Source organism: Muscardinus avellanarius (assembly GCF_963383645.1).
Source record: "Muscardinus avellanarius genome assembly, chromosome: 4".
Lineage (NCBI taxonomy): Eukaryota > Metazoa > Chordata > Mammalia > Rodentia > Gliridae > Muscardinus > Muscardinus avellanarius.
The window spans coordinates 58,176,688-58,191,336 of NC_137789.1; the positions used below are offsets into that span (position 1 = coordinate 58,176,688).

The window sequence follows — 14,649 nt, forward strand, 5'->3', positions numbered from 1 at the left end:
ACCCAGAAGGACAGGTGGTGAGATAGCCGTAGCTGAGGGAACAGTCTCAGATAGGTGGAGTTTTGAGGTCATATATATATACCTCTCAAAATGTGGAATCAAAACTTGTTCTCAGGTCTGGCCAACTATATAGCCAGTTTTTTTTTTTCTTCTTTTCTTAAAGCTAATCTGTATGTGAGACACCATTGTAAAAGGCATTAGACGAATCTGATTTCACTTTGATTTGGTTTGGTTTATATGGATAGGAAGGAAGGAAGAGGCTATAATTTCTTTCAGACGCTGGCTCATTTTCATTTTGTTCCAAGATCATTTATAGCTATTTTCTGGTTTCCGTGGCTCAGCGTTGACAGGCCTGTGTCTTTCCATCTGGATGAGGGCCCTGTAGGAGACTGCCTGAAATGACAGCCCAGTCAGTCTACGATACTCTCAGCGCTGCTGTCTTGGTGTTAGGGAGGATTTTAGAGGTTCTTGTTTCTTTCCTTTTTGATACTACGGATTGAATTCAGGGGACAGTCGACCTTCAAGCTGTACCCCCAGCCCCTTTTAGTTTTTCTTTTGAAACAGGGTCTTGCTAGTTGCTGAGGCTGGCCTCATGCCCGATATCCTCCTGTCTCAGCCTCCCAAATACCAGGATTACAGGCATGCGTTACCATGTCTGGCTTAGAAGCTCTTTTAAGTATTTCACTTTTGAGAGTTCTTCAGGCAGTGATCACTGCACTTGAAATAATTGATTAGAAAAGGTTCACTGACTTTTTTTCTTTCTGTCCGTTGATAATTGAATACAGATACAAGAAGACATCTGAAACCTTGTCTCAGGCTGGACAGAAGGCCTCAGCTGCGTTTTCGTCTGTTGGCTCAGTCATCACCAAGAAGCTGGAAGATGTAAAGTATGTCTGTATTTTAACTCATTCATAAGTCACGGAGGCAGATTGAAACGTTCTTGCAGTTGCTGTGTTTCCTGACTTTGGCTCAGGGTGATGCTGGGTTCTCTTGTTAGAGTGAGGGGGGTACCCCTTCCAACCACAACCTGAAACACTTGCCTGAATTCTCCCAGGCATAGCATTCTCACTTCAAAACAAGCATGAATTCATTCAAGGTTGTTGAAAAATCTGGCTGCAAACTTTTGTGTCTTTTTAGTCTTCCTTGATCAGGGTAAGTATCTCTGTGGTGGTTGCCAGTTTGTGATTGTGGGCAGAGCCTGGTGTCTTTCTAGGGATGAGTATAAAAACATGGAAGTGCACGCTTGAACTGAGATTTGGCTTTAACTTCTGTGTATGACATTTTTATACCATGCTGTGATTACAACATCCTCATTCATGCAGTGATTTGTACTAACCCATAAGCTGTGCCTACATTCATGCTTAGGTCCAGATCTTGATTTTGAGTTATTGCTTTTTATTTTTCATTTGTATTTTAGATTAGTTTGCAGAATTTTCCTTGTCATTTTGATAAAACCACTTCATAGTGCTTTTGTGCCTCTCTTGACCCACGTGGATTAGAATAGTGCTGAAAGTGACAAATGTGGTTTAAATCAGCTGTGCTTTTGTTGGCATGCAAAATTTGTGATTAAAAAAAAAAAAAAGCTCAGATTGCATGACTTTGTGTTTTTCACTTGTGGGGGAAAGTAGATTTTACAACCAGAATTTTGTTAGTTGAGTAGGTTTGGTCAATCAAGTGTATTTACACTTTGTAGCAAAATAATAGAATTCCTGAAAGCTTTTGACTGTTATGTATACATACATCTGTTAGGTGCTTTCATTTCTTTTTAAGCTGAATGAATTGTGTAGCACTTTAGGGTCCAGGTAAAACATTATGCAACTTTTAAAATGAAGGTTAATCGTGTTAGATTTACCAGAACTTCTTTCTTTTTTAATGCTCACTCTGGCTTCTTACAGATTGCAAGCTTTCTCCCATTCCTTTAGGTAAGGAGAGTTTGCCCCATCCCTGCAGCCTAGCAGTTGTGTAAGACAAGTGTGCTGAGATGAGACGGTTATGCCATGTTGGATGGTCGTGTTTGTCCACCACATTCTTTTCTTGCACTTGGGCTATCTTTTTCTCTAGTGCATTTCTAATCTCAAGGGAGGCTTTCTTGTATACCATGAGTAATGAACAAATTAAAAGAAGAATTTGACACTGTGGTTCAAGGGATATGGAAATGATTTTGAAGTTTCTTTTTAATTTTTTTTATTGTAAAATGAAGCGGGTTTACCATGGCATGCAGAATTCCTCCCTTTTAATGTCTGACTTTGTTTGTTTGTTTTTGATGCTTTTCTTCGGTGCTTTTGTAAGGATGTTGGAATTTTCCTTCACCTGGGTTCCATTATGCAATTATAATAGACTGCATATGTACTGCTGTTAAGTCTTCTGTCTTACATGGGTAACTGCGCTTTTTTGTGTGTGGCAGAATACACATAACATTTTACCATTACTCTGCACTTTTTAATACTTTTGCTAGCATATAGTATTTACTATTTTATTATTTCTTTGCACTAGTTGTATTCTCTATGTACACAAGGTAATTTCACAGTTTGCAAAAAGGAAAGAGTATATTAGCACCAAACAGAAAGACCGGTGTTAGCTCAGCCGGATGTGGTGGTGCAGGCTTGTAACCCCAGCATTTGGGAGGCTGAGACTGGAGGATCATGGTTTGTGGACAGCCTCAGCTACCTAGTGAGGCCCTTTGCAACTCAGGGAGACCCTGTTTCAAAATAAAGAACAAAAAATCGGCTGGGGGTGCAGCTTGTAGGTAGAATGTCTCTGGGTTCCATCCCCAGTACCCCCCAAAAAATGTGTTAGCTCAAGCCATACCTTACAGGAGTCCTTGTGATGTGATGTTGGGCATCCTCTCCCTGTGCTCCCACACAGGCTGATTATCCAGTTAGGTGTGAGAGGACAGCAGAAGTGGAGGAAGACCGTACAGTAAGTGAGAAGGATGCTCTGCCGTCTTCATCTCTGTTCCTATTAATGTAGACTGTCTTCTCAAGCAGTCACTTGCTGTGACAGAGCCACACGCCTTCTTAAGTAAGCAACAGATTTGTGCAGCTCCACTCTTAGTGATGGTGCTAGAAGTCAGTAAATCAGAGGGGTGTAAGAACTCTAAATGTTGAACTATTTAAAATTGAAATGATGCTTACACAATTAAGTAACCAGTGATAGGAGGTGATTGTGTATCTTTGGAGTTCAATTAAAAATGGCCCAAGTGTCTTAGACAATTGAGTAAGTGAATTCAGTCATGTAATCCATCCGGCTACTATGAGAGGCCTGGCTGTGGACAGGTCCTAGGCTGTGACTAGAGAGCAGCCAAGGCTTTCCTTCAAATACAGCTTAACACCCCGCCCCCCCGCCATGGTCCTGGGGATTGAACCTTACCCCCAGTCCTTTATATTTTTTATTTTGAAACAGGGGCTTGTCCGGTTGCTACAGAGTCTCACTTAATTGCTGAAGCTGGTCTCAAGCCTGTTGTCCTCCTGTCTCAGCCTCCCAAAACTGGGAATACATCACACCCAGCTGAGTTAAAATCTTTGAGTGGAGTAGGGGAGGAGGAAGGGACTTGAGATGCATTTAGAATGGAAGAACCTGTCAGTGCTTGATTATAAAACAATATTAGGTGTGTTATGAATACAAAATATAAGAATACATAAGGGCTATTGAAAATATGTTTTTTCTGTACCAACTACTGTTCTTTTTCTACACCTGTAAAAAGATTAAGTAGATGTATCTAGGTATGGTTTAGTATGTACTGTCTTATTAATGTATCAGAAACAAATTGAGTTTTGCTGCTTTTATCTAGCTCCTTTATTTTATTTTATTTAAAAATATAATTGAGATCATACTCTACTGTTCTCAGTCTTTTTTTTTTTTTTTTGGTGGTACTGTGGGTCCTGGAAGCCCTTCTACCTCCGGGCTACACTCCCAGACCTATTTTTATACTTTTTAAATTTGGAAACAGGATCTCTTAAGCCAGCACGGCTGGCTTCGAACCTGCGCAATCCTCCTGTCTCTGCCTCCCAAGCACGGGGATTACAAGTATGTGCCACCACGTCTGGCCTTCAGTCTTATTTTTAACGACTATATATTTTGTATATCAGTATGAGGAGGTTAAGTAAATTTTTTATTAACACTTGGAAATGAGATAAAATTATCTTCCAAACTTTATAATTAATTCTTATAGATCAAAGATTGGATAAAGTCACTTTGTTTTTGTCTTCTTTCTTTTTTGCAGTACTGGAAATTGAAGCCATAGGCATTCTACCTCTGAGCTCCATGTAATTCCCCAACCCTTGTAATTTTGAGATAGCTTTAACTTTTGATCCTCCTGCCCCAGTCTCCCAAAATAGTTGGGATTACAGTTGTGTGCTACCATGCCCAGTTGGGTCAAGTCACTTAATCTGATTTTAATGTGTTTAGATATAGAAGGAAAAACTATCTCTCTTAGACCATGTGGGCCACAGAGGCAAATGCTGGTCACAAGAACTTCTCCAGGAGGGGGAGCTGGACTGTAGAGTTGAGTGCTCCAAGCCCAGAGGCAGGGCCCCTTGGCTCCATCGATGGATGCCAGGGGCCCCTTTCCCAGATGCTCAGTTCATCCAGTTAACTGTTTGTTCCGAGCCCATCTTACCTGGCCAACATAGGCCAGTGGTTTTACTCTCTGATGTAATGTAGAAGGAGAAATGTACTAGTTTTGCCAACTTGAAGGCATTAGACTCAGCAATAAGTTTTTGTTTTATATATTTGTCATAATGTGCCTTGGTTAGAGGAGTAGGGGGAAAAGTGTGTTGGACAGAGAGGGAAAGAGGGAGGTAAGAGAGAGAAAGAGGTAGATAGAGTTGAAGGCAGGGTGGGAAGAGAGAAGAATGGCAAAAGAAAATGTTATCTGTTTTTGGTTCCCTGGAGTGAGGGCACAGCAAGGTGAAGGGCTGGGTAGGGCCAGGTGATGCGAGCTGTCCTGGGAGGCCCCCTGGGGACAGCCAGCTCTCCCCCCACGTGGTGGGTACATTTCCACCCTTCTCCTGATTGCTTAGGTTTTTATACGTCTATAGTAAGCATTACCTCCTGCATTTTTCATTTTAAGATGAAGCTTTAAAAGCACCTTCTCCTTTTAGCCCAGTGTTCCTGCTGAACACAAATCTTAGTCTTTTTTTCTTTCGGTACTAGGGTTGGAACCCAGGGGCATTCTACCTCCGAGCTACATCCTCAGCCCTATTTCTTATTCTTTATTTTGAAATAGGGTCTCACTGAGTTGCAAAGGGCCTCACTAAGTAGTAGCTGAGGCTGTCCTCAAACTGCGATTCTCCTGTCTCAGCCTCCCAAATTCTGGGATTTCAAGTGTGCACCAACATGACTGGCAAGTCTTAGTTTTTTTTTTTTTTGTGGTACTGGGGATGAAACCCAGGGGCCTTCTACATCCGGGCTACAATCCCAGACCTTTTTAATATTTTATTTGGAAACAGGGTCTCTTAAGCCATCTGAGGCTGGCTTTGAACCTGCGTGATCCTCCTGTCTCCGCCTCCCAAGCGCGGGGATTACAAGCGTGCACTACCACGCCCGGCATCAGCAGCATACTGTAATGATTTAGAAACCTCATTGCTTTATTCCTGATATATTTAAGAGCAAGTGCCAATTCATTCTGGCTTTATTCCCAAAGAAAGTCTTTCTTTCTAAATGAGTGTTTCTTCATGTACTCTTATACCTTTTAAAATTTGTTTTGGGTTTATTAAAATCATTCCAGGCAATTCCTTTTTGCTGGAATTTCTACTCCTTAATGTAAATGAACTTTTTTTTTTCTCAGAAAGAGTATGGTTTGATTAGAAATCGAAACACTATAAAAACTGGTTCTACCTTTTCTTATCCATATTTCCCAGTTTTGCCAATGAAATTGTTTATTCATCTGTTCTTTCACTCATAAGTAGTTACTGGGTGCTAACTAGGTGTCAGGCTCTGTCCTTGACTGCAGGATTAGGCTAACAATGGAAATAATAACTGTCTAATAGTTGAAAACTTTAAGAGATAAATAGCAAATAGGTATTAATTTGTATTTGGACTTAAGTCACGTTATAATAATAATGGTTAACAGTTATATGCCAAGCAAGACTATATATGGTACCTCTGAAGTAGGTGTGCCTTGATAACTACAGTTGGGAGGAAAGTGAAGCAAGGGTAGATTGCCTTCCCCAGGGTTGCAAAGCAAGTGTAGGTGGCCGGTGGTCACCACTCAAACCCAGCACACTCCAGTTCTGAAGGCAGCACTCTCCCCCGTGCCTCCCAGCAAAATCATAGTTTGAGACAGTTTCCCCAGCAGTTACTCTTCCATTACCACATCCAGACATTGTGATGAGAACCAATGGTGTAGCAACACATACACCACTCTTACAAGCATGCCCAGCGCAGAAGTAGTCCATGTTAGTCCTTAGCTCTTCCTTCTCCACTTGCTGCCTCTTTCCCTCCTCCCCCTCTCCCTCGCATTTGTTATTATTGGGGATGAAAAGATCAAATTACTTTGTAGGAAATGAGGAAAATTTTAAGTTGGATGTGATGACACATTCCTGTGATCCCAGTTCTTGGGAGTCTGATACAGGAGGATTGCAGGTTTGAGACTAGCCTCAGCAACCTAGGGAGGGCCCTTAGTGACTTAATGCAGCTGTGTTCCAAAATAGAATAGGGCTGGGGTATAGCTCAGAGATAGAACCCCTCTAGGTTCAATCTCTGGCACCAGCCTCCCTCCCTCCACACCAAAAACAAAACAAAACAAACAAAGAAGAAACCAGGAAAAAAATCAAATCAAATTCAGCACTCATTCGTTTGAAGAAGAACTTTTTCACAATAAGAGCAAATATGAGATTGAGAAGTACTTAGTGAGTGGGAGTCAGGTTGCCTTGTGACTTATTTTTTCTGTGTTTTGAGAAACCCAGCTTTGCATTTCTATTTGGTAATATTTGAAGGTTACACATCAAGATGTACTAAAAAAATTTGCCATAGATTTTTGTAGCCTGTGTGTTAGATATGAGCTGGTCCAGCAGCAGGGTGGCCTTTTGCTTTTGAAGGTTTCCACATGATATTTAACCTTGAATGAAATTGGAGATGATCTGTAAGTTGAGGCAAGTTGGAGCCTAGTGTAACTTGCCACGGAGAAGCTAAAATGAAACTGCTCCCTTTATGTTACAGACTAGCTGCCAACAAAATTGAATTTCATCTAAATGTGGGTTGTAGAGAGCATCAGGTAACTGGATGGAACTGAAGCTGATATGGGCGCCTTTTTCTTCCTACTAAAATGGCTACCTCAAAGGCAAGGGGCCTCGACTGTACATCTGTCTCTGTTAATTGATTTCATTCTCTGTTCAGTAGGTGCATTTTTAATCTTACTGTGAAATATACATATAGAAAAGTGCTCAAAATCACATCCAGCAGAGTGATTTTTACAAACCTTATTCTAACCACTTCCTTGCTTTTTCTTATATATTACCACCGAAGCACATTGAATTGGTAGCTGTGTTGTGCTGGTTAAAGGGGCAGGGAACCCAACTGACTGACTTGCTGGTAGGACAGAGCTTTTTACATGGGTGTAGAGGAACATTGACTAGAATTGGCTGTGAATTTTTAAAGTCTACATTCACTTTATTTATATATTTCCTCACGTTGTTAATGCCATTGAATTCAAGGTATGGTTTATCACCAGTTTGGCCATTGTTCACTTTTTGTTGCCAGAATTTGGCAGTTTCTGCCAAAGTGAATATTCTAGTGCAGCATCTTCTGGTTACAAAAACAGCAAACTAAATGTGTGAGCTCATCTTAAAAGGAGACCGTGTTGCATAGATCCAGAGCTCCTTCATAGTGGACAGAGAGGAAAACAGGCTTCGGGTGATCCAAGTCTTCGGGTTATAGATTTAGAAGAGTGTTTCTCAGTAATGTCTGTCCTTCATATATGGGACTGATAAATGCCAGAAGATCAAGTAGAAAAGGACAAGCGAATTCCTTGTGACTTGGATTATATAGTCCTGTGCCCAAGATGTCAGTCACCCGTGTAGGATAGAGCGAATGCAGAGTTACGTGGAGTTTTCACTCTGATAGGTAAGGCATCAAGTATAGAGATGTCCATACATTTTACTGAATATTTTGGTTACACAAACTGCCAGGATATTTTTGTATCTATCAAGATTATAACATGTTAAGGAAAAACTAGATTTGAGGAGCTCTATTCAAAACACATTATCATTTGTAATGATGGAGTCTTGGAAAAAAAACCAAATCATAAACACATAAAATATTTAAATAAAATATCTTGAATTATCCATCTTACTGAAAGGTCATTTACAAAAAGAGCTGTGCCACTGCTTAAAATATTAGCAGAGTACAGTGCTTTTACAAGCCCAAGAATGAAGGTACTTTTAGCTGGTGTGGGAGGGAGGTGGCCAAGAGGGGCTGTCTTTGAACCTGAAAAATCACTAAACTGTCCTAGAGTGGCAAGGACAGAGGGTCAAATGTTATTTGAATGGCTTTTCAGAGCATTTAGTTTAATTGAGATGAAGTATATAAGTGACTCTTATTACAGAGTGAATACTGTTACTGCTAAGAATGATAAGTACTTTAAATACCACATGAAGTTGTCAAATAGATGATTTACTTTGAGACCTACCTCTTCCAGCTTGGGAAGCAGATGCCAGAGGAGAAAGATGCTGAGGGAGAAGGCTGTAGGGGGCTTCGGCCAGCCTTGTTTGGGCGTGTGTACGTGTATGTGTGTGCATTTTGTTTTTGAGGGGAGGTGGCAAATGCTGAATTCTAAGTCCCAAAAGCCCATGTTCCATTCTCAATTCTGCCAAGACCTTGGGCACACTATTTATTTAACTTGTTCGAGCCTAGATGCAATATGCCTTACAGATCCAGGTGAAAGCTTCAGTTTTCAAAGTGCAGTCATACAAGGTGTATTACTAACACTAATCATAGTTGGAGTTAAATTGGCTCATGAATAAAAATGGATTATGTTGGAATAACTTTGAACCCCTCTACCTCAAAAAGTACTTGATTATTTGTGGTGCCAAAAGAATAAAGCTCTTCAAAAGTTTTGTCAGCTTTTTCTATATGGAATCTCCACTGTTTACTAACTTGATTTCTATCTCTTTTTAATGCTGCCTCTTAGTATACGCTCCATTCAACATTCCATTAGCATGCCTGCTATGAGGTAAAGTATATTCTTACCAAGTGTAGTTGGCCTTATGCGTCTCTGTTGTTTCTTAAGATGTTAAACCAGAACTGTTCTGCAGTAGGGATGGAAAATTCTACTCTGAACAAGCTGCATGCTTAACACTTAGCAGTTTTTAGTTACTCTCACAATGTTGGCATGGTACGAGATTTGTTAAAGTTTTGTGAGTTTTTTAAGAAGATTATTCTATTTGCTTATTTATTTAGTCAGTTTGTGTGGTACTGGGGATTGGATCCAGGGGCATTCTACCTCTGAGCTACATTCTCAGCCCTATTTTGTTTTGAAATAGGGTCAGGATCTCACTAAGCTGCTGAGGGCCTTGCTAAACTGCTGAGGCTGGCCTAAACCTGCAATCCTCCTGTCTCACTCCCAAGTATACTGGGATTGTAGGTGTGTGCCACCACACCTGGATTCTATTTTATAAATTTTTTTTTTGGGGGGGGTTACTGGGGATGGAACCCAGGGGACTTCTACCTCCAGGCTACACTCCCAGACCTATTTTATATTTTATTTGGAAACGGGGTCTCTTAAGCCAGCTGAGGCTGGCTTCGAACCTGCACAATCCTCCTGTCTCAGCCTCCCAAGAACGGGGGTTATAAGCGTGCACCACCACGCTGGCCATTTTATAAGGTTTTTACTTCCTATCAAAAGCTTATTGAAAGAACAATGAGTTAGCCAGGCATAGTGGCACACGCTTGTAACCCCAGTACTTGGGAGGCTGAGACAGGAGGACCACAGTTTTGTGGCCAGCCTCAGTAACTTAGTAAAACCGTTTCTTAAAAATAAAACAGAATAAAAAAAATAGGGCTGGGGGTGTAGCTAAGAGGTAGAATGCCCTTGGGTTCAATCCCCAGTACCGCCAAAAAAAGAAAAGAAAAATGGACACTGCTGTCTGTCTTCCCTTCTCATGGATGTAGTCCATAGATGTGACCCACTTCCTCTAGCCTTAGTTATCCTGTTTGTCTTCCATCCTTCCTGTTGTTGCTTCCCTCATCCCAGTGAGCTATTTGGAGCCAATCATGGCTTATTCCATTGCCCTCTTTCATCAGTGAGCACTTGCATGTGACACATGTCATTACCTCCCCTGACATCTCTAGAGAAGTCAAGGACTTTAGCAGTATATTTTTGTTTTGGACCTCAGTGTGCATCAGAATACCTGGAAGGCATGTTAAACCGTCTTTCCGTTTCTTACTCTGTAGAGCTGGGGTGGGACCTGAGAATTTGTATTACTAGAATTTCTGCAGAGCTGCAGTTGTGGCTGGTTCTGCTGACCACACTTGGGGAACCACTGGCTTACATTCCTCTGCCATCACCATCGTGAGCAGGACCAAGCCTTGTTCCCTTCTGGGCCTTTTGCATCTTGAGAGTTTAGAAAAGATATTCACCCTTGTGTGAGAGATAGAAATGCCACAGTCCCTCCAAACGTGGGTGATGTGATGGTGCCTGCAGAGCTTCCCAAAGACTTCAGTTCTTGGTCAGTGGGGCTGCTTGTGACATAGTAAAGACGTTTCTGTGTTTTCTTCCTTTTATTCTCTCCTTCCTCTATGATGCTTCTCCCTGGGAATCTGGATTCTTGTTATCAGACCCCATATAGTCTGCTTGTTCTATGGGTTGGGGTGGGTTCATAGAGGAATCCTGATAGGCAAGAAGTGAATCTAAGCAGGAATTCTAGCACATAGGACCTTTACCAAAGCTAATCTAAGGGTGGCATTTTTTTTGTACTGTGAAAAGTTGGTTGGGAAAGTGACAGATTTGGTGTTTTACCTGGCTTCATTCCCTCCTTATACATTTATTTGACTATATTACTGTGTCTAAGAGTGAGTAACTTCTTGGACTTAAAAAGCGAATATAGAAATAGTAGCTCATAAACTGATAATTTTATGTAATAACTATTTGCATGTATGCCTGAATACATATCATCCAGATAAACCTGTCCTTTTGTTGAATGAGGATTGAAGATAGTGGTGAAGAGGGATACAGGCAACTAATGATGTAAAAAATAGTTTTTCAATGTTTGTAATTCTGCTATTTTTTTCTATCCATAGAAACTCTCCAACTTTCAAATCATTTGAAGAAAGAGTTGAAAACTTAAAGGCAAGTAGAGAGATGAACAGGGTCTTTTTGACATATTGGTTGGTGTCTTTAACTTTGGTGTGGATAAATCAGTCAGCAGTAATTTTTTAAAAATAATTTTAAGAACCTTACTGTTTATATCATTATATTTTGAGTGTATGTTGTAGCATACTAAATTCTGAAATTAATGTGTAATTTAAAAAGCAATAAGCTGGGCGTGGTGGCACATCCATGTAACCCCAGCATCCAGGAGGCTGAGATAGGAGGATTGTGGTTCGCAGACAGCCTCAGCTACTTAGTGAGGTCCTTTGCAACTCAGTGAGACCCTGTTTCAAAATGAAGAATAAAAAAATAGGGCCAGGAGGTAGAATGCCCCTGGGTTCCATCCCTAGTATCTCAAAAAAAAAAAAAAAAAAAAAGCAATAGTTGGCAGGGTGTGGTAGTGCACGCTTGTAACCCCAGCATTCAGGAGGAGGAGACTGGAGGATCGTGGTTCTTGGACAGCCTCAGCTACTTTGTGAGGCTCCTTGAAACTCAGTGAGAACCTCTTTCAAAAATAAAGAATAAGCCGGGCGTGGTGGTGCATGCTTGTAATCCCAGTGCTTGGGAGGGTGAAACAGGAGGATCGCACAGGTTTGAAGCCAGCCTCAGCTACTTAGTGAGACTCTGTTTCCAAATAAAGTATAAAATAGGTCTGGGAGTATAGCCTGGAGGTAGAAAAGTCCCTGGGTTCTATCCCCAGTACCACACATAGAAAGAATAAAAAAGTTAGGGCTGGGGGTGTCGCTCAGAGGTAGAATACCCCTGGGTTCTATCCCTAGTACCACACACACAAAAAAGCAATAGTTCTTTAGAAATTTGTGCTTTCTGATTTATTCATTTCAATACTTATGTAACTGAACAAAATTTAGTGCTTTATTATACACAGTTAATAGTAGAAAGTACAAAACTTATTGGTGCTATCACCCAGAGACAGTAAAAAATATAAGTAGTAGTAATATGCTGTTATGCTTTAAAATTAACTATACATCATAAACATTTTCCTCTATCATTATTCTTCTTCAATATTATGTTTAATGGCTGTTTATGTATGCCTTAAAGTGGATATTGTTTGTTCAATCCTTAATTATTGGACATTCTATTATTCTGCCATTATAGTAATGCCATGATTATTATTGACTGCTCATGTTTTACTTTTATATTTATTTCAGTAGAGGTGAACACTTTTCTGTAGTGATTAATTTTACAAGTTGCATTATCTCCAAATTTATATTCAAAACTACTAAATTGTCAACTCTTAGAATCACAAATGACCTGAAATTTCTAGTACTGACCTCCTGCCGACCTACTCTACAGAGATGTTATGAAGTCCCTATATAGTCATTTCTTTTTAACCTAACACTGTGATCATTACAGTGGATATATTTTAAGGATTAAAGTTAGTATCATGAATGTTTTTAATATTAATGGTCTTAAAAGTTAATATTGTTTAGTCTTTCAGAACTTTAACTGAGTTGCTTATTCTTAAATGCATCTATTTAAAATTAGAGGTAAAGTTGAGCGTGGTGGCACATGCTTGTAATTCCAGTACTTGCGAGGCTAAGACAGGAGGACCACAGGTTCAAGGCCAGCCTCAGTTACTTAGGTCCTCTACAACTTAATGAGACCCTCTTTCAAAATAAATAATAAAAAAAATAGGGCTGGGGGTATAGCTCGGAGGTAGAGTGCCACTGGATTCAATCCTCAGTACCGCCAACAAACAAACAAATAAACTAACAAACAAACAAAAAAGCAGAGACAAGGGTACATGTATTGAAAGAAAATAAAACACCCATATATTGAGCTGGATCTTTTTCTCACACATATAAACATTGGCACACACCTTTTGTGATTGTACACAAATATATGTTTATCAGAGTTACACTGTATACCCAGCCTTACAACCTCTACTAGCACCATGCTCTATGGATCCCTGGTTGCAGGGACCTGTTTTTGCTCACTGATAAATCTTAAGGGCCTAGCACGGTCTTCACATGTTGCTCAATATGCATTTGATGAATAAAAAAGTCAGTCTTCTAGATCTATGCACAAAACTTGCTTTATTCTTTATATGCCAAGTCGTATGTTTGAAAACAAACAGTACATTGCAGAAAGTCAAGGCTTAACTGTAATTCAGTTATGTGCAAGGATTTTGGAAAGCATAGATTATACAAATGTACAGCAGATGTATCCACTCAAACATCAATAATTTCAGACTAGGTGATTTAGAGTAGTGCTTCACAAATTTAATGTGCACAGGAATCACCAGATGATCCTATTATAGTGTAGATTTCAGTTTTGTAGTTGGAGTTCTGGGGGGAGTGAGTGTCGAGATTCTGCAATTCTTAACAAGCTCCCAGGTGAGGTCTTGTGTGCAGGTCCTTGGGGCACAATTTTAGTAAAGGACTGAAAAAGTTATATTACAACTGGGAAATATTTATATTTATTGTATATATAAAATATATAAAATTTATATTTGTGTGCATACATATACAGAATAATATATACAAATATAAATTTTATTATTTCTTGTACTTAATATTTCTTGAATACAGCTGAGTGAACAATTTGATACAATGCAAAATGTTTATCCAAGCACCAAGAGAGTTCAGTAGGTAGTTCGGTAAAAAGCTTTATAAAGTTTTTTAAACAAAACTCCCTGTGAAGAACAATTAGCAAACAAAGGGGGTAGATTTTACCAGTCTGAAGACTTCAGCAAGGAATGCCATGGTTTGCTATTAAATCGCCCTGAACATTACAACAGTACCAAGTTCCATGCATATACAATGATCACTGAGATATCAGGTTCCTGATTTATTTGTTCTTAAAAGTAAAATTAAGAATTCTTTTATGCAGAGTTAGCTAATTTTGTTTCATGTTTTTTCTTTTTTGAACTTTTTTTAAGTCTAAAGTAGGGGGACCCAAGCCTGCTGGCGGTGATTTTGGAGAAGTCTTGAATTCCACTGCAAATGCTAGTGCCACCGCCTCGGAGCCGCCGACAGAACAGACGCAGGAGAGCCTGTGAGATTCCTACCTTTGTTCCGCTACCCACTGCCAGATGCTGCAGGCGAGATCCAAGCACATCTTGTCAACATTCATTGCCATGAATTTCTACCAGATGTGCTTCTATTTAGCTTTACATATTTCTTTGACCAAATAGTTTGTGGGATAAAAAAAAATAAAAATACCTTTACATTTACTCCTAGGAAATACCCTCTAATGTACATTGAAGGCCCTTTATTTAGGAAACAGCATTATAAAGATGTTTGTAGTACCCTGAGGATACTCACTAGAATAAGGATCCAAGAAGCTGCAGGTGATCACAGTTGCTTTCCTACTTAACA

The 14,649-nt window shown here is 39.9% G+C and overlaps 1 protein-coding gene across 4 annotated transcripts in view; it reads left to right on the plus strand.

The window, feature by feature from the left end:
- Window positions 1–14,330, plus strand: part of TPD52 (tumor protein D52) — a gene marked incomplete at both ends in the record, with an annotated part of 52,031 nt that extends 37,701 nt beyond the window's left edge. Inside the window, 5 exons of one of the 4 annotated variants that reach the window (XM_080694246.1) lie at window positions 786–887; window positions 1,896–1,922; window positions 9,131–9,172; window positions 11,239–11,287; window positions 14,211–14,330. In XM_080694246.1, the coding sequence (XP_080550372.1) occupies window positions 786–887; window positions 1,896–1,922; window positions 9,131–9,172; window positions 11,239–11,287; window positions 14,211–14,330 (340 nt within the window). The remainder of the gene's footprint in view (window positions 1–785; window positions 888–1,895; window positions 1,923–9,130; window positions 9,173–11,238; window positions 11,288–14,210) is intronic. The other 3 variants (XM_080694248.1, XM_080694247.1, XM_080694249.1) reach the window with 3 other exon arrangements.
- Window positions 14,331–14,649: the final 319 nt, after the last annotated feature.